Here is a 20,592-nt window from a genome sequence, read left to right on the forward strand (position 1 = left end):
AGATGTGCAACGGCAGTGCCGCAGGATGTATGCTCAGGCCAATATGCTTGTTCGCAGGTTTGGGATGTGTACAACTGAGGTAAAAAAGACACTTTTTAAAGCATACTGTATATCGTTATATACGGCTCACTTGTGGTGTAACTATAAACAATCAAGCGTAAGGAAACTTAATGTGGCATACAATGACTGTTTAAGAATAATATTGAAGAAGCCTCGTTGGGAGAGTGCCAGTCACCTATTTGTTTCTACTGGGATTCAAACATTTAATGCAGTTTTGAGAAATGCTATGTACAGGTTTATTTGTCGGCTTAATCACTGTGAGAATATGATCATTAAGAGTCTGACTAATGTCAAAATGAGTGCCACACACTATCATTCTGAACTGTGGCGTCACTGGTACAGTTGTCTGCTCTAGACATTTCTTATGTGTGATGTCTGTTTTTTTGTTGTTGTTGTTGTTTTTTAATTTGGACCCTGTGTCTGTAAAGTTTTTGATGTGGAAGACTTCCTTTTATTGATAATAATAATAATTAGAACAAGAATGATCATAATAAAACAGTTGTCGTAATAGTAATGGCGGTCATAGCAGTAATACTAGAAAAAAGAGTAGCAGTATTGACAATAGCAATAGTAGTAGCAGTAGAAGTAGTTGTAGTAATAGAAGTGACAAACAATGTCCAAAAGAATGTGCAGTTAACATGCAGAGCATGCTGGTCATCGAAATAGCAATAAGGTGCCTAAAATGTTATTGGTATTTACAACAAAGTAAAATAAAAACTGTTGCAACATTGGTATTTATAATACAATAGAGTATTATGCAGTGCAAAATACAGTAGAATAAGCCATAATAAAACAGAGTATTCAGAATTGCTGATAGTAGTAGCAATATTGGTCGAGGTAGCCTTAGTAGTAGGTAGAATAGCAACAATGACAGTACTAATAGAAACAGTAGTAGTGGTAGTAGTAACAGTAGTAGCAGTAGTTATAATAGTAATAATAATAATAATAATAATAATAATAATAATAATAATGACAACAACAATGCTAATAATAACAGTCAGAAGAAGAAGAATACCAATAATTAGCAATAATAATACTGATAATAAAATAATAATATCCATTTTCCCCTGGGGATTAACAAAGCATTTCTATTCTATAATAATAATAATAATAATAAAAACAATACTACTACTCATAATAAATTACTACTATTATTATTATTTTTGTTCTACAGTGTCTTTCAAAAGCGGAGTTCCAAAGCACTTTCCAAAAACAAATATGTGTATAAAAGATTAGATAAAACTGTGAAAACAATCAAAAAACATTAGTAATAAAAACAATGCAACCTTAGGACCCAAGGAATAAAAAGTTACATAAATGTTAATGCTTACTGATGGATTTTTTAAAGCTTTCTAAACTGAAATTCTAATGTATACACAATGACAGAAACTAACAATAAACATAACTGACGTCCACTTGAGCAAAACTGTCTTGGATTTCTATATTTCCTACAGTACCTTAATGCAGCAAAAGCCTCCGACAATTTTGTAAACATGCTGAATGCGCTCCGGTCTACGTAAACTACGTACGCATCCACATTATAGACTCGTGTACGAGCGTTTTCGGGCGCATTTTCTACGGAAATATCAAGAAGCGGCGCTGCGACGCTTCTGCTACGCAGTGCGGGTGCGCGGAGGAGATGTCGGCAGGGAGGACCCAGATACATTATTGACGTTGTTCCAGGCTGGGGGTACATTTCTTATTGGAGCCGCAGGGAACCGAACGGGGCGAAGAATGGGAAGGAGGATGCGCGGTGCTTCGTACGCTGAAAGCCTGGCTGTCTCCACCGAACACCGACTCTTGCTCTTCAGCCGTTTATCCAGGAGGGACTAGATCCGGGGAGCGCGAGCAAGCTAGCAGTGCAGGCTAGCTTCGCAGAGAGGCTAAGTTGCTAGCATAGCCGCTGCCTTATTGTGGCCCGTAATCAACCCTCCCAGCTAGCATCTGTCGCATGCCCAGAAAGAAAAAATGGTGAGGACTGCCGCTGTGTTGTTTTTATCAAGACTATTTATCCATTTTAGAGTTTAATCCTAAATGTGTCATTTTGCTGACTTGCCTCTGGACATTTTTCTGAGGGCCAGGTAGCTAGCATGTCGTGCTACAAGGTTGACAGCTTCTGTCACCTGGTTGCGGTGTCTGGTATGAGGAAAGCCAAACAGTGAGGTTGATTTAACAGCCTTTGCAGTGTTGAGCTATCCCGTGTGGTACCAAGTGTTCTACTTTGGCTGCTTTTATCTCCCACATCTTTGTAATGAGTCCGTGTTAGTGTCACGTTATTGACCGTTTTCTCCCAACTTCCACATTTTAACTGGACGCTGCAGCTCGTCTTCTTGGTGACCGTGCGGAAGATAAAATCACATGCTTCTGCGGAAATCAACCTTTGCATGCAGTACTGGACGTACAATATGTTAACTCGGAAGAAATGTGGCTTAAAATGCATGTACAAGCAGGGAGCTGGTGAACAGATGGCTCAGACAACAGGAATAATTTGCATTAACAGTTAACTTACTTGGATTCAAAGTTTAACTATGAAAGTCAGGGTGATATTTTTAGAGGTTTCTTATCCTTCCATCTGCACTCATACTGCATATGACACGGCTCTGCTTCTGGTGTAGCAGTGTAAAATTCTTTGCATCAACTATATAACAGATTGTCTGTGCCATGTCGGTTGACATCCGTAACGTAAACCACAATGAACCACATCAATACCATTTGGGGCCTTTAAAGCCTTTATTTGATTAATTCAGTGAGTGGCTTTAAAAGGCATTTCTGTTGGCAGATGTCCTGTTGAAGGATCACAGCACTGCTGAAGCATCTTACTAAACCAGTTGTTGTTAGGTTCTATAAATACAAGATGTACAGACTACTTCCAAACATCAAAAATTACCTTAAAGTGCTCTGCCAGAAATACTTGTATATTCTGTAGTGGTTGCAGGATCCAGCTGCCTGTAAATGTCATGTATATGACTGTATATCTTTTGTATTTTATCTTTGCATGTGATGTTTATTTTTCTCCTCTAAAACATTGTTGAGCTCTAACTCATTTTCAATAGATTTACAAGATTGTTCATTATTGCTTATCAAGTCTGTCTCATTTAACTGTGCTGTTGTTTACTAACATTAGCACAAGATAAGTTTAAAAAAAAACTTGAACATGTCACCATTATGAGCACTAAGCTGGTGTTCATTTTGTTGAGATTAGACTTAATCCTTCATCAGTTTGTCCTAAGAATGATGTATTATGAAGTGCATTGATGCAGCCTTAATCAGGCAGAGTGCATAATACCCATTTTTTATGCAAAAGACAAAATGAACATCCATTTGCAACCATGTTAACTCTGTAAGCACTCATTAGATACTTTATAGACTCTTTGTTGTTTGTCATGTGCGCAGTCTTGATCCTGAATTTAAAACAAAGCCCCTATTTCACTGTAATTTATTTTTGCTGGCATTTTACACTTCAGTTAGATGTTAGAAGTGTAGTGAAGCTGCAAAGAACCACTGCTGTTTTTTGGTGATACAGCAGCTTTGTTGATGCTTTAATTTGGCTCAAATTGTGAGATTTTAGGCCAAGGCAGCTGTTGTCCATTGCTAAAGTTTGATGTGTCTGCATTAAGGTTTTGAAGTCATCTTTAATTAATCTCCTATAAAATGAACCTGTTGCTTAAATGTCACCACATTATGTCTTTGTCCAGGTGTACCTTTTAAATCCTGTAGAGAACCTGAGAAGCTACATCAACAACCGTCCACCTCTGGTCATTTTCATGATCAGCGTCAGTGCAGTGGCCATCGCCTTCCTGACCATAGGCTATTTCTTTAAGATTAAAGAGATCAAGTCTCCAGAGTTGACAGAGGTAAAGTATGCCCTCCAGATCTTTAGAAGAGTTGAAATTATATTGTCATCCTCTTTAAGTATCTTTCAAATACAAGTATTGTGGTCATTGTTAATGCTAAATGTCAGATTGTGGCCTGTTTTGTCTGCTTTATACCACAGTTATTCATTTATCCAGTTCTTAGAACTATGATCCACTCAGTGTTTTCTAGACTCACCCTGTTAATTTGAATGTTTTTTTTATTTTGACTTATTTTTTAATAGGCTCTTTATTGGGAGTGATTTTATGGCTGTTGCAGTTATGCATCCACAAGTGGAATGTTTTCTCTCTTATGTTGTACTTTTTCTTTAGAGTATAAATAAAAAAAGGTTGTTCATTTTAGTATTACAATTAGTGAATCCAGTGTGTTTTAAACATGCTGTGCAAGTTAAACAATCCACTTGACCCCATTTCCTGATGTAAATTTGAGCTTCAAGGCCTTCAGCCCAGCTACATGCTACTATAGTGTACAGCGAGTTTAAATTGAGAAGATGCATACATGGAAATAAACCTTTGCATGTGAATCTAAATAGGAAACACATGCAAATCAACAAGGCTGGAGGTAGTATGATACTTGAGTGGATTGCAAGTGTGCTGGTGGATATAGATTTAGCAAGTAGGTTTAATTTTGTCTGCCAATAGTTAGCTGAAATATCACAAGGGAAGTTCTTTGCATTCTGTTCCTTAATTTGATATGGGAAAGTTAAATAGGATTTCTCACCTGGGGACCTGATGTGATTTACAAATTATGGTGCAGGATAAGTGAAGTCTGTGTGTTACTCCAATTTGCTGACATAATTTGCTGCAGATGTGGCATTAATTGCTGCTACCTAATAACTGTAGAAGCTGCAGAAAAACATCAAATGTTTTCTGCACTGTCACGTATATCATCCACATAATCATCCTTCGAGATTTCACTCTTTGGGTGGATTTGCTGTAAATGGGTCTCATTGCCGAGTAGCAACATTCTGATTTTACACTCAAAATACTTCAGACTTTAATTTATAATTGCAAAATCAGCCTCCATGATTCTGGAGTGAGAAATAGGGAGAAGAAAGATGCAGAGAAAACACAAATAAGACCCCCAGTTAATATTATCAGTGTAATATGATCTGTGTTTGGCAAAATATTGTAGTTTGTGTTTGAATTTTTATGACAAAATCACAGATAACCTCTGCAATTATTACAAATTACCAGAGGTCCCCAGGTGAAGACATGCCAAGTATAAATCAGGTAATAGATGTTTGGTTACAAACAAATCCATCAGACTTATTCCTTCTCAGGACTGGAACACATTTCTGCTGCGCTTTAACGAGCTGGACTTCTGTGTGTCGGAGAATGAAACGATAAAGCACGGCCTGAACGAGTCGACCACACCAGAGAGCATGGTGGTGACCAGCGGCCAGGCTCGATCCAGCACCCAGGTTCCCCTCCTGCTCGAGGACTCGGGTCCCATTAACATCTCGGTCCCCATCACGCTCACACTGGACCCTCAGCGCCCGTTTGGAGGATACTCTCGCAATATCACCCACCTGTACGCCACAGTGCTGGGGCAGCAAGTGGGCCTGTCTGGTAGGTTCTCTTTGTCGTTGCTAGATTTCATTTCATTTGCTCTATTGTTGGAGAAAAGAAATGATTTGTGTTTAATAGGAAATTAGTGTCTGTCTGCATGAAGCTGAGAATGAATCCACTTCATTAAAAAGTATCCATGTGAGAGATATTATGACAACTCCAGCATGCACATGGTCACCAGTTTGTTAAACATGCCCCTACAGTGGTGTCTTAAAACCTATAATTGCTTAATTTAAGCTATGAGAAAGTGGCTCCTTGTTGCCACATGTGGTAAATACACTCCACATTCATACCAGCTGACATAAACAGAGAGCAGTGGGCTGAAATCGAGAGAGAAGCAGGAATGATTTTGACTGTATCAAATTGCAATCATTTAATGTAACTGTTGTGTAGCACTTGTTTTCATTTGACCTCAAAATTGTATTCTGCAAATACAGTATGTTTAGCTGCACCGTAGACTCAAAGACATTCTTATTACTTACTCGACAAATGAATGCAGTCTGTTGTGACTTGAACTGTTTTTCTGTGCTTCCTATATGACTTCAGCTCCCTCCATTCTCCTTCTAATGAGTATTGACTTACCTCTTTTTGCAGTGACTTTACTCAGACATAGTGAGCAAACAGAGGCAGCGTTGTGTAACCTTAAGCTGTCCCTATCGGTCCCCCCTATAGGTTTCACACTTAAAGGCTTTAAAAGGCTGAGCAAAAGTGAATTCCAAAAGCGCCTCAGAGCTTCTGAACGCAGCGTGTCTGCATGCTTATGTATGTGTTTGTGAAGTTTTACTTGTGTCTCGAGTGATGACACATACTCGTTTGTCTTCTTCCTCTTTCACTTCTGATGTATTCTGTGTTGGTTGTACGGCTCCCCAGAGCAAAGACTTTAGAGGATGGAAGACGTGTCTGCAACATTAAACGTCAGGCTCGGCTTAAATCGGCTAAATTGCAAAGTTATGCATCTACTCTGAGGAGATAACATTCAGTTTCATACTTCCCTGCAGCAAAAATATATACCCGGATTCAGTCTTTAAAAGAAGTAGACTGTACTTTAGTTTAGTGATTCTGTTTCAGTGCAAAAAAAAAAGAAAAAAAAAAAGGGCTTTCCTGTAGAAACACTTTCTTTTTCAGCATGCTATTTCACCATCTGATGTCAGACCAGTGATCGCATTCATTTAAGCTCCAAGTAAATGTTTCTTTACAGCTCTACTCCCTAAAATTCGTCCAGTTCTTATGGGTTGTATCTGTAGTTTTATTCTTTTGCTTTTGAGAACATTCCATGCTTTTGAGGCACTTTTATCTTATGGATAACTAAATGTGGTTCCCTAACACTTTGAATATCAAACTTTTGCTCTCATTGTTTTGCTTTTATGGTGTTGTAATTGTTACAGGCTGAGCTGTTTGCCATGGACTCCTGTCTCCATTTTAGAAGCACCAGGATGGATGAGCAAATAAATAACGAGCCACGCCAATATTTTATTACACTGAGCAAACATTCCAGTCTGAATAGGACTGTAGAAAACAGACAAACGTGCCTAAGAATTGTCATCTTCCTCTCTCAGTGAGTTTGAATAATCGTTTAACTGCTCAAGACTATTTAAATGACACAGAGTAATACATACTATATCGACATGGTTTCTATATATATTTTAATTATTGACTACTTCCCAATCTAATTAAACTCAAGGTGTATTTGGTACACATAAAATGATAAGATGCAAGAAAGGTTCAACAGTTTTTAGACCTTCGTTTGCTGTTTGACGTCGCTGGTGAGAACTGGCACTATTTTTGGCTCCCAATTGTAGTTCCCATCTGGATAGAGACATCTATCTTTACTCACACCCAGGAGTCCACTCAGTTTGACTGATAATCGTCTAATCTCCTTTGCAGTTTGATAAATATTGCATAAGCCTACAAAGTCAGTCTGTCATTCGTTATCAGGGGAGTAGCTTGGTGTGACATCAAATATCGCTGCTGCGGCTCTCCCTGACTTCCTGCTGTGGGAGTTGTGTGCATACTGTTTAGACTGTTCTAGGCTCTGATAGCTGCCTGAGAGCTAAGAGAGTTGTTTTTTTTAACATTCTTATGGATATGCAGTTTAAAACCTCATGAATTGTGCTTATGAGTGGGTTTCCTAAACACATAAGTCTGCCTAAAACAACTCTGGAAAAGTGGAGCAAATTAGGAAAAGCTGACAGTGAGATTGTGAAGCTTACATCTTCTGATAATCTGTTGTGCTCTCATTGTGTCCGCGCATGTTTTTGTGTGTAGGCCGGGAAGCCCATGAAGAAATAAACATCACTTTCACCCTGCCCGTGTCCTGGAACTCGGACGACTGCGTGCTGCACGGTCACTGCGAGCAGGTGGTGTTCAGCACTTGCATGACCATCACAGCGGCCAGCAATATCTTCCCAGTCACAGTGTGAGTTGGACCGCCTCCCTGACTCATGGGAACAAGCTTTGTATCTGCCCAGATTGGGCCGATACAGACAAAATGAAGTACAGTTTCCCTGCATTTTTATTTCCACCTCATATCTGACTGTGTTTTGGGTACATTTGATGATTACTGGATAAAATGTGGTCCCTGAGACGTCACAATTTCTGTGTGAGTGAGCACGAAGGCAAAACACACAATGAAATGTGTTCTTCTTTACACTCGGCTGGAACAAAATCACGATTCAAAACTGAACAGATATTTTTCTTATGTTAAGCTTCTGAACCCCAAGCAATGTCTTGCTGTTTTTCTTAGCTCTTTTCATATTTTTACTCACTGTGGGTTCATTTTTCACTGCAATCTAAAGTTCTGCACCTCTATGGAAACAGCACAACCATATCTAGAAGAAAAGAATACTAAAAAATGTAGCAAATACAGCAAAGTTAGATTGCCATTAATCATAAAAATAAAAGTTACATTTCTTTGATTATTAAAAAAATGTAATCTGCATGTACAGCAAGTGCTCACAGGTGTATTCATACTGGGAAAGGACGTTCTATCTCTACATACTATAGATAATTGACTACTTTTGTTTTCATACATGTCTCTGTCTATTCTGTGTAAACACTTCCTGCAGTTCAACTCAGCTCATCTGCAAAGTCAGAGGCAGAATTGGTTGTTTTCTGTAGAATTTGTTGCAAACAGTCAATAGTTTGGATACATTAATACACAAAATTAACACAATTAACAAGAGACGTCTAAAATTAGGCAATTTGATGAGATGTCACGATTTTAAGCATAAATGTGGCAACATTTCCCGACTTAACAACACATCATGTAGCTTTCCTTAACAGCAGACGTTATGCTGGGATGTCCTGCATGTAGTTAAACCATTTTACATTTTCAGGCTCTTTCTTTAAAGCTTACAACCAATCAGCTCGATAAATGTTAATTCCACTTGTTAGTCCTACAAAAATAGGACAGCTTTTCACTAACAATGTAGCACTTAAAATCTTCTACTCCTACAGTAGCTCTGAATCTAAGATAATTACTGCACATGGTGGCAGCGTTAGGTTTCACATATGATTGATGCTCGTAAATTGTCCCGCAGGGCTCTTGCATGCTCATGCACGGTTTGTTTTGATTAGTAAAATCTGTGAAAATGAGCAACAGGGAATCGAGCCACAAATCGCATCAGATTGCATGTTGTAAATTTGGCGAATCACGCCTCAGGAGCCTTTCGGGGATGAGCAGTAGCATGTCTAGTCAGTCTCTGAAACTATAAATAGCCAAAGCACTCCTGCTGAAGTGGAGACTGAGAGCTGTTAGCTGTGTGATGTGGGTCCCATCAGATACATGTAGCTTCACCTGATGTTAGGTGTTGATTATGTTATTGTAATTATGTTAAATATTAGTTGTGTTAGATGAATCTGTCCTTCTGTTGTGGACATTCAGCTGAAAGGTCTAACTTAAATTGGTAGAGATAAATTAGTTACCTTGGATACTGCTTTGGAGCCCTCTGGTGGCCCATGGCTAAACTGCATAATGTAAACACACAAATGATAAAAAATATTAATATTTGTCTAACAAATGCTTCTCCCTACTTTCCCGTCTGCCTCTACACTAACCTGTCAGATAAAGCCAAAATGGCCCAAAAACATAATAATAAATAAGTAGTTTCTGATAAAGTATCCAGCCCTCTTCGTATTTGCTTTTCATAGATCTAGTCCTTTGCTTTCCTATCCCGCAGCCATGTTGCATCTTATCATTTCTCTTTCCTTTGAATCTTCTGTGGTCCTCAAAATGGCGAGTGCTTCATTTGTGAACCAATAAGCAAATACCGAGCCAGTGAACCAAGGAATTCTCCAATCGTATTTTCACGTTTTCTGACATAACCAACATGCTGTGACACCAATCAACAGAAAATCTTTGCTTCGGTTTGCAGGCAGCCGCCACACTGCGTGCCGGAGACGTACACCAACGCCACATCTTGGTACAAGGTGTTCACCACGGTTCGTGACTCAGACACCAAGTACAGTCAGGACTACAACCCCTTCTGGTGTTACAAAGGAGCCATCGGCAAGGTGTACCACGCTCTCAACCCAAAGCTTACCGTCATTGTTCCTGACGTGAGTCACCGCCTCCTTACTGTCTGACAGCGAATGTGATTCAGACTCACGGTTATCTAATGTCACCATTCCGAGGTCTGAGTTCATTTCCACAGAAGCGGCCGAGTCAATAAAAGAATGTTCCCTTGAATGCCTCTAGGAAAACAAACTCACTTTAAAGTGCCGCTCCTGTAAACCAACTTCCAGCTTTGAAACAAAAGTTTAGGCTCTCTCAGATGTGAGGTTCTTTCAAATGTTTCAAATCTTGTTTTCATTTCCATAAATTATTCATTTCTCATTTTTATTTTAGGAATTTAAAAATTAGGACAAGATTGAACTACTTCTGCTACTAACCATTATATTTATTGTCACAATATGTTGATTAGTGAGGTTTTTGGTCAAAAATATGTCAGATAATGATGAAAAATGCCAAACCCATAACTGGATAAATGCTGTGTAAATGCCAATGATACTGTTTTGTTATCACAGTACTGCTGGTGATTCATTTCAATATCAGGATCTAGACGTTTATCAGCATGTTTAAAGTATTAAATTGCCATTAAACTACATTATTTATGTGGAGTAATCAGCAGCAGAGGCACTAAAGTAGAATATGTTTGGATTAAATGTCCACAATCCAAAGATATTCACTGAAATGTCATAGAGGAGGAAAGAAAACAAAAAAGATGCAAATCTGAGAAGCTGGAGTTGAACAATTTAGCCTTCTTTTTCCTTAACTAAATTCTGAAACCGATTAATTTACTATCAAAAAGGTTGCTGATTGATTAAACAGTTGACATTTAATTGAATAATCATTACAGCTTTGATCTAAATAAATATGATTCCAGATCATAAATTTTTTTTCTCTCTGTATTTGAAATATTCACATGGATTTCCTGTTTTATAATGTTATTTTGTGAAGTCATTGTAGCACAAAACTAAATGAAACAATGATAACTATTTAGGTGTTGGTTTTCAGGTGGGTTTGGGATCACTCCCTTAGCCCCTCATAAGTAAATGTGACCAAACACAGAGTCCATTCTGGAAGGCATTTACTTCTATACAGATGGCAGTAGATTGTTCCAGGATAACAATGATCCCTTTGACGGGCCACAACTGGGCCCTGAATGTTCCAGTGAGACAGTTTGAAAATATATGCTGCCTGCACAGTCACCTGATCTCAGCCCACCTGAACACAGACACAATTCAGGACTGGTGCCCGATTCACCACCATCACCTGCCTTCATCCTTCCTCCAATGTGGAAATCTTCTATTTCTAGCAATGTTTAAAATCTGTACTATTCAGACTTGCTGTGCAGTTTAACATACTTAGCATTAAAATATTAATTTGCATCGAATTATATCAGAAAGCAGCCGGTAGTGACTGTCATTGCACAGCGCAGTGTGTGGGCCATTAAGTTAAAGCTCCTGATCGTGTAATCGTTAAGTTATTAATGCCTGAGGAAGGCCAATTTAAAGCGCATACCTATAGAGATGTTATATGGATATAACTGGTTTGACAGCGAGATTTGAAATTACGCCTGAAGTAAGAACTTAAAGGAATGCAAAGGCACGGAATTTTGTATTAAGTGGTCTGACAAGTAGACATGTAAAGACTTGGTGTGTGCTCAAACATGTAGTGAAAGCACTCAGTTGATAGTATGTAATATCAGCTGAATGCATTTAATTGACTGGCCTGCAGCTGTTATGAGAACACATACAAAACTTCTTAAGGGAGTTATATGCATCAATAAAAGTATAAAAAGACCATTGTTATGATTGACTTGCTGGTCAGCCACAATGCCCTACCAAATGCAAACATGAAAACACGATTATAACTGGTATTGTGTATGAAAAAGCTGAGACCATGAAAGTCAGAGACATCCCCTATGAAACAAACGGTGCATTGCCACACAAATACGTGCAACAGAAGGAAAAAAGTCAATAAGAAGAAATATTTTTGAGAAAAAGATTAACTCAGCCCAACACTTTATCACGGTTTATAGAAGAAATGTACTGCAGCATACTTCACACTGTAACACAGCACTGATAGGAGCTGGCTGTCATCAGTAACATCACATTTATGTATGGTTTGTGCAGTGAGCCAGTAAAAGTCTGGATGTTTGATTCTAATCAAAGCTGCAGCTACTCTGAGATGTTAATCTCTGTCTTTTCAACTCTTTCCTTCCCAGGATGATCGTTCCCTCATCAACCTGCACCTGATGCACACTAGCTACTTCTTGTTTGTCATGGTCATCACTATGTTCTGCTATGCAGTCATAAAGGGGCGGCCTGGCAAAGTACGACAAACCAACCCTGACTTCTGCCCTGAGAAGGTACAACAGACACCAGCAGTGCTATATGACTTCAACAGGTAGTTTCAGCCAAACACCGACTGACCAGTGATCGGTCAAAGACACAATCTAATCACACTGCTGATTTTCTGCTGACTGTCCAAAATGCTTCGCATCTGCATGTACAGCTGTGGTTATTTTTTGTAAGACACATTATCTCTTTATAGCAGAAGAAATAAATGATGCATAATATTGCTGCATTTGTTAGCATAAAGCAGTGTTGGGACAGCTACTTGCAGTGAGTTATGGTTGTAGTTACACTGACGCTAGCTCCTGAAAAACATAGCATGCTAAGCTCCACTAGCATGCAAAACTTCTTATGGGAGACCTGCATCGGTCAAAGACACAATCTAATCACACTGCTGATTTTCTACTGACTGTCCGAATCATTTCACATCTGCTTGTACAGTTATAGTTGATTTTTGTGGCACATTTTCTCTTTAAAACCAAGAAATAAAAGATGCGTGGTATTACTGCCTTTGTTAGCAAAAATCGGTGTGGGGAAAGCTACTTGCAAAGTACAGTTAATTAAAGTAATAGTAACACTGAAGCTAGCTCCTGAAAAATCTAGCATGCTAAGTTACATCAGCATGCCATCAGGAGCTAATTTTAAAAACCTTTTTAGGTTTAACTTTATGAATTTTCAGCCTGCAGAGGGAAAAACATGCATGCATGGATCGCTAGCTAGTGGGTAGCTGCTCACAAGCTGCTAGCTGGTGTTTGTAGACTGCACTGTTGATTAATACGTGATTTCTTAGCCAAATGGAAGTAACTCATTTGGTTATGCATATGTCTGTGTATTGCGGTGGTGTCCTGCACTGGTCTGTAGTTTTATTCCAGACTGCAGTGAAAGCTCTGCTCTGCTTGACAGTTCAGAAATGCTTGGGAAAGAATAGCTTGTCTGGATGCTTCTGCATTACTTAATCAATGAAATAGCTTGGCCACTGAAAAGATGTACTATGAAATAGAGGTAAACTAGTAATGCTATTTCCAAAAAGTCTCATAAACAATTGATTTGATAATTATGATTGAAGCTTGAGATATGTTGTTGGTAGCCCTACAGAAAAGCTGGAATAGTTGTGTCCTTGACTGTATGTGGTAGGTGCCAGTTGCATTTCACCTCTCCAGGGCACCAGCGGTGATGGAAGATTGTCTTTCCTTGCGCTTTTGCTTGTCGTTGCTCAGTACACACAACAAGTATCACCTTACGTCACTGTCACCGTACGAGGATCCAGCTTGCTCCGGTTCAGAGATGAACACTTTTAAAGAAAGGTCGGGCCAGTCTGACTCACCGCCTGAGTCAGGTCAGATGGATGGTTATGAACACTTTGCTGCAGAAAAACAGCAGAGAAAATTACACAGTTTCTGGATAGGGCAGGTGGGGGCGAGGCTGAGCAGCAGATTTCTTCATCGGAGAGCTCGCGTCAACAGACTTTGTTTGTTCTGTTCCTCCCTGCAGTATTTAGAACAGATGTGCTGACTAAACAGGGCAGAGAAGGTCCATGCTGTTGCTGTGTTGACTGCCGAGATGATTACGCCAATTTTCCGTAGCTGTTTCACAATAAAAGCCTCGGTTGGTTTGATGGTGCAAAACTTTCAACATTTTAACAACCTTATAATGTCATAAGTTATAAAGAGAAGAAACTACATTTGAGTTATTTTGATTATTGAAATTAACGTGTGATAAGATAGGATGTACTTTATTGTCAAAAAGAGACAGCATACAATGAAAAGAGTACAAACAATAAAAACAACCTTACCATGCGTAATACAAAAACACTAAAAAAGTGTAGTAGATCTACTTACCATAGATGTTTTACTACTTACATTTGTTTACATACACTTACCATGTTTGCTTTGCCTGCAGATCAGCTGAATAGTTCCTGATTTTTTTTTTCGAGAATCTGCTCAGAGTAAACTATTTAGTTTTTGGTGAATTTTTTAGTGAGATGTAGAATTGAGTGATTTGCACAAGTGTCTCGATTTTAAACACAGATTTTGTTGAGTTTTCAGAGCACCACCGATGATAATTCAAGGACCGATGGCAAAATGGATTCTGCTTTTCTAGTTTTTACTTCCAACAAGTGGTGGAATTTTGAAGAGTTTTTAAAGAAAAGATCCTTTCCAAACCCACCAATGACTTTTGGGATTCAGAGGGTTAAAAATGAAGCCGTAAAACAACAGCTCTGCTAGTTGAAAGCATTTAGTAAACAGTTATGGCTCCTTCACTGTTTAGTAAAGACATTTGCAGTCCTTATGTGCATCATTTTTGGATTCACTACATTTATAATGTGAAAATAGCTCGTGGTCGTGTCAAGAATGACACTTCAGACTACATTAACGCCGTACACAGTGTTTACTTTTACACTTAACAGCTGAAGTTAGCTCGCTAACCGCACGTCCTGCTTCACAGTACAGACCTCTGGTGATTCTCCTGAAGTTGTAGAAATGAAGATATGCCTTATTAAATTCCCCATATTTGCACAGATGCTTAAAACAATACACAGCTTGTCACATTTGCACCACTTTGCACAATATTGCTGCATATTCTGCTAGCACCTGAACCGCTTCTACAGATGAGAGCAAATTCATAGACTCTTTCCTGTCCTCTTGCCTTCATCGTGGTTTCTCTGCTCTTTCCTGGTGTTTCTGGTCATGTGTGTTCTTTCTGTTGTCTCGAGGTTGTAATCTGCACTAAGCTCCATCTCTTGTGTTGCAGGTGGCGCTGTCAGAAGGTTAAGAAGACGTCGGAGAGCTATGCCAGAACGTACCTGTAACACGGACAAAACTCAAAGAGACAGAAGAAATAAAAATAAACATACCAGTTGCCTAGTGAACCCTGGACATACAATAAGGGACACAAAAGCTCTGTGAATGCATTACTCTTGCAATGTTGGGTTTCTCCAACCAAAGATATACAAGTGCCTGTATCTGTGGTGTAAATATTTGTAGGAACTCTGATATTCTCTGCAAAACCTTTTTTTTTTCTTCTTTCTGTTAATTATTACTTTTGCCTGAGCCCCCTTGTGCCATGTCAGAACATGCAGTATGTAAACAAAGCAGAAGGCCACATCCGAGAGCTACACCGCCATTTTCCCGTCATTCAGTCATTTAATCAAAGAAGGAAGTCATTTTGTGGCATTTATTGCAGATTTAAGTCCATTTTTGGTGTAAATGTTAAGATATCTCAAAACAGATTGTAAACAAAGTCTCTCCTATGAAGACGAAGCATGACGTTCAGTCACTTGAAGTGTGTTTAAGTGAATATATTCAATTTCAGATGCTTGATTTAAGATTAAATCTCCAGTATGCACTTGTCATTTGCAGCTTAAACAGGGAAGAAAATAAGTCAGCGGTGCAATCAAAAGTCTGATCAGAATTTGGACGCTTCATGCGGTCCGTTACAAAGTTGCTTTGCACAATTAGTTTATTCAATTTGAACACATAAATTATATTCTGTCAATAAACACAAAGTATTTAGTTGCACATTAATATATTAACGAGTCCCACTGTCTCAGTTTGTCTCCTCTTATCAGTAACTGCAGTTCAATGCGGTTCGAAAATGTGTTTTTTTTTTTCGGGACAAGTAGACGTTACACTGAAAACATCTCTGCCTTTTTCGTTCTCCTTCGTCAGTGGCTTCATCACTCACCTGCCTCTCGTCTTTCTGATTTGCTGCCGGTCGCTTCTGCAGCAGCTTTCTGAGTGACGTTCAGTCAGGATGAAACAGAACATTATCTTGCCTTACCTACGGTGGACTTTTGCTTGCTTGAAAATAGGCGGAGAGCTCATTTACTCTCTTTCCCACGTTAACCGATCCCTTATTCTTCTTCCACAGCCAAACGTCTGTTTTGTTAATTTTCTTTTGTTTGTTTCTTCCAGTATGATGAGCCTGTGGTTTGAAATCAAGCTTGTGATGTCTGTCCTGTTAGTGTAAATGTCAAACGGCCCTGGAGTTACTATATTTTGGGATGCTCTTGAGTTACTTAAGCTTTTGTTTGAAGCAAATCAATATCAGTTGCACGTGTTAAAGTGTTTGCATAGTTAGCGCACCTTTGGATTTCTTGCACATTTTGTCATTTGCTCCTGTGATGATGATTTTTCTTTATTTTTTTTTGTGTCCAAAATCACATGTAAACAGTCTGTTTGCCAAACTAGTTGGCCTCCATGTAGAAGTAAATATAATTATACACTAGCATATAATTATATTTATGTAATTATTCTATTTATGATTACATTACTACTTTTTATTATTATTTTCTAGTACAACAAAATGTGCAAAAAAAACTCACTCTTTGTGTGAATGCGTGAGTTTGGGAAATATTTAGACAAAGAAAAGCGACTGTTCTCTGAAACAGATTCTCTGAAATCTGGTCCCAAATGTCTCAAATTTTTAAGAGATTCTGGCACAGAAATTATAGAACATCCACCTGCGAAATCTTTCCCGTTTGTCGTGACTTTCTCTGACTTTGACAATCATTTATTCTAAATGTACAGCGGCGCCTATTAGATTTGCAATAAGGAACAACAACAAATAAATAGTAATAATACAGTGCTGGAATTAGATTGGGTTATTGCATTTATCGGTCTGAATCTAACAGGAGAATTCCAAAACAGTCCGCTTCTTAAATGTTCGGGATGATTTCTTTTTCTTTCAATAGCAATTACTGATACATGTCACTTACCTCTGCTATCATTCTGTTCCATAATTGATGTACCTGTTGAATGTACTTTTTTATAAGCAGCATAATCTGAATCTGAGATGCAAGAATTCCACGTGATTTTATGATGTAGTTTATTTTCTTGTTTGAAAGGCTTTACTTGAATTGTGTTTTCATTCGAGTGATGTTCATACAAGTTTTTTTTTTTGTTGTTGTTGTGAGGAAAATGAATCTCGTCATGTTGTTGAATCAAAACGCTACATTTATTGTTTGTATGTTGCTGAATGACTGAAAGGTGTTTGGGTTTAGTGGTTTGTTTTTTTTCACACTGAATGACGCTAGTACAAGTCTTCCTAATTCTGACGTGTATCATATTCGAGCATGGATGTGTTGCTTTTACTGTCGGCACTGTATCCTCGTGCCCCCACAGTTGGACTTTATTGGAAGATGTGGCAGCTCTTCTTGGATGGGTGATGGACGGTAGAGTGTGTGTGTTGAGTTCAAGGAGCTGAATGAAGCATGCCATGTTATCGCCAAACCGTCATCGTTAATATCGGTAACCTGCACTTACCTGCTTCTTCCCCCCCTTCTCTTTCTCGTGTGATATCCTGTTTTGGGTCAGAATTGCATCTCTTTAATTGCAAAATGCCTTAACATCGTCCAGTTTCACTCACTTTCACATATCAGATATTGTAAAACACACCGGTTTAACAAAACAAAACAAAAAAATACAAAAAATAAATCTCACTTGTGAGCTCTGAGAAGCTCAAAGCTTGTTAAGTGTACATTTAGAGGAATGGATTTTTAAAGGAGCAGCTGCTTGCTTTTGTAGTTTTCCAACTCCACCACTATATCACTGAGTAAAAACAGTGGAGCCATATTCTCCTCCTGAGTTGCACCATGGCACAGCGGTCTTTGCTTTCCATTAAGGAGAACATGTCTCCAGTATACGGCTGCCGTTACACTCACCCCCCGTTCCTCCTTTCTGTCATGTTAGCAGCGCTTACAGGCGAGTATTAAGCCAACTCTGTGCCTTCTGCACTGTCGAGCTGCATCCTCCTCCGTGTACATACAGTAGATAAGGACCATAGGTTTAATGTGGCTAGGACGTCATTGAAACCCTTTTTTTCCCTCCCCAGTGGAACTGCTGTAAATGAATTCAAGTTTAAATAAACTGTCTCTAAAGTTCAACGCCTCTCCAGCCCTCGACTCTTCATTACATCCAGCAGCCGCGTGCTTTATCGCCATTTCTGTGGGGAGATTAATGGTCTGCCAGGGAAAATAAATTGAGCTATTTGCTGGTGAGGAAAGTAAAATGCCGTAGAAATATTAAACATTGGAGAGTGTAGGGGCCTGGCTGTCTGTGGAGAAATTAAAAGATGAAACTGGGGATATTTGATTTTTTTTTTGTTATTGTCGACAAATTGTGCAAAAAGTTTTAGCCCTCTCAGCCTAGAGTTCCTACTAATGACATAAATCTTTACAAACAAGCCAAAAAAAAAAGACAAATTGGGATCCCAAAACAGCTCAGCACTACAGTTCTTAGCAAATACTCAAAGAGGAGTACATTTGTCATTGGGATTGTTTTCAACTGTGGATTAAAAGGTGCTTGATTCTACACAAAAAATACCACAGAAATTCAGTGTATTTAAGAAAAATCCCAATCAGTGGAAGTGTGTACCTTCTTAGTCCATTAAAGATTAATTCTGACTTCTTTCTGTTGTGCAAAACAAAGACATATGAGCAATGAATCAGTCAGACTTACACATACAAATAAAATGCAGCACAACACAAATACCAGAAATAGAAATGCAATAAAACCGGACAAAGGCAGAAATAGAAGTCAAAAATGGTAAAGCCCTATAAAAACAAGAAATGATAAAAAAAAAAAGTCAAATTTGTAAATAGGCAAAAAATAAATTACAAGAAGAGTAATAAGTGAATGAAATCTATCTAATCAATGAAAATCCTGACTAAAAAAGTAGGTTTTAAGTTTGTTTTTAAAATATTCAGCACGGCCAAGATACTTTCAACACACAACGAGAGTTCCCTGAAAGTTGTTCACATATTCTTCATCAGCGACACTCAAAGGGCAGACGGCAGCAGAGTGGAATCACCAAACAGGCCGAACCGCCGCAGACTTCAGCGAACAAAGGTCAGAACAGCTCTCGAGGCCCGAAACACTATTGTCCACCAACGGATGACGGAAAGAAGAATAAACGAGAAGCTCCGAGAATATTTGAAGCAGAACGGAAGTTGTTTTGAGAACTTCTAGCCAAACTGGTGATATTTCGGTGTTACATGGACAGTCTACCTTGGTTCAGAAAGACTAATATAATAATAATAACTTTAGACAAAGCAAGAGTAACTAAAATAACAACAGGCAAGAAAAAGACAAAGCAACACAAGCAGAGGTACAAATCAAGTCCTAACAGAAACTTTCTAAAAATGAGCTTTAAGAGGTGACTTTAAAGATTCTGCAAGCTGAGGGTGCTGACAGCAAAATTAAAACAGACTTTATTTAATCTGTGACATTGGGAAAGCAAGAAATTGATTTAAAATGATCTATAAAATCTTAAAAACTGAGAGATCTTAGCAAAATTGGACAAATATTCATGGTTCCTGGATGCTGAAATTTTTTTGTTGTGTTCCATTAGGTTTAAATTTCATTCCATAAATTGCTATGATATTTGGCATGCATACGTCAAATCATCTTCAAGATGAAACTTTGATTCTGTACAACTATTAAAATTGCCTTGAACTTCAGTGATATTAGCAAATATTAGCTTGGCAACATCTTAAACCAGGCATGGGCAAACTACGGCCGGTTGGGCTTTTCAATCCGGTCCGCGAAATAATTTTGTCAATATTAGAATTGACGAAATTACAGTAAAGACCACATTCATTTGGCCTTCCGCTGCAGTACCCGGCGTTTCTGTTGTCCCCACTAGATGGCGCGCTCCAGACACAAGTGACCTTTGTTGGTTTATTTTCTCTTCTTCTACTTTGCAGTTGCATTGAGCCCTGTCGTAACAGGGTGGATCAAAGAAAAGAAAAGTCCACAGTGAGTGTCGAGTGTTTCAGAAGGAGTGGACTACTAAATATTTTTTTCGCTGAAGTTCGTCCAAAGGCTGTATGTCTTATTTGCAATGAAACCGTTGCGGTTTTTTAAAGAATACAATATCAGCCGACACTTTTCCACGAAGCATGCTAACTACTAGCAACCAGTCAGCGCAAGAACGGACAGCTACGGTCAGAGGCTGGCACTCAGTTTACACCCTCAGCAAAATACGTTTTTTTCTGCAAACTACGATTCAAGAGTCAAGCAGGAAGGCAAGTTATTTGCTAGCTTTCAAAATGGCAAAGGCTAGCAAGCCTTTCTCCGAAGGGGAGTTCTTGAAAGAGTGCATGGTAGAGACAGCAGGTAGAGTATTGAACTAATGGACGAAGACTTAGCCAGCTCACTGAACGAAAAAGCGGAGTCCTTCAAGCTATATTCATTAGCACTGGACGAAAGTAATGGCTTAAAAGACACTG

At 38.7% G+C, this 20,592-nt stretch overlaps 1 protein-coding gene across 2 annotated transcripts; it reads left to right on the forward strand.

The window, feature by feature from the left end:
• The first annotated feature begins 1,650 nt into the window (after nucleotides 1-1,650).
• tmem248 (transmembrane protein 248) lies at nucleotides 1,651-18,246 on the forward strand. 2 transcript variants are annotated; one of them, XM_022196522.2, is made up of 7 exons: nucleotides 1,651-2,031; nucleotides 3,756-3,914; nucleotides 5,216-5,504; nucleotides 7,770-7,920; nucleotides 9,878-10,061; nucleotides 12,233-12,414; nucleotides 15,114-18,246. In XM_022196522.2, exons 1-7 carry the CDS (start codon nucleotides 2,029-2,031, stop codon nucleotides 15,169-15,171), a joined length of 1,026 nt encoding a protein of 341 aa, XP_022052214.1. In that variant the 5' UTR covers nucleotides 1,651-2,028; the 3' UTR covers nucleotides 15,172-18,246. The 2 variants fall into 2 exon arrangements, with proteins under 2 accessions (XP_022052214.1, XP_022052215.1); XM_022196523.2 differs by having other exon boundaries at nucleotides 1,652-2,031; nucleotides 12,233-12,376.
• The last annotated feature ends 2,346 nt before the right edge of the window (nucleotides 18,247-20,592 follow it).

This window comes from Acanthochromis polyacanthus, chromosome 17, assembly GCF_021347895.1.
Source record: "Acanthochromis polyacanthus isolate Apoly-LR-REF ecotype Palm Island chromosome 17, KAUST_Apoly_ChrSc, whole genome shotgun sequence".
NCBI lineage: Eukaryota > Metazoa > Chordata > Actinopteri > Pomacentridae > Acanthochromis > Acanthochromis polyacanthus.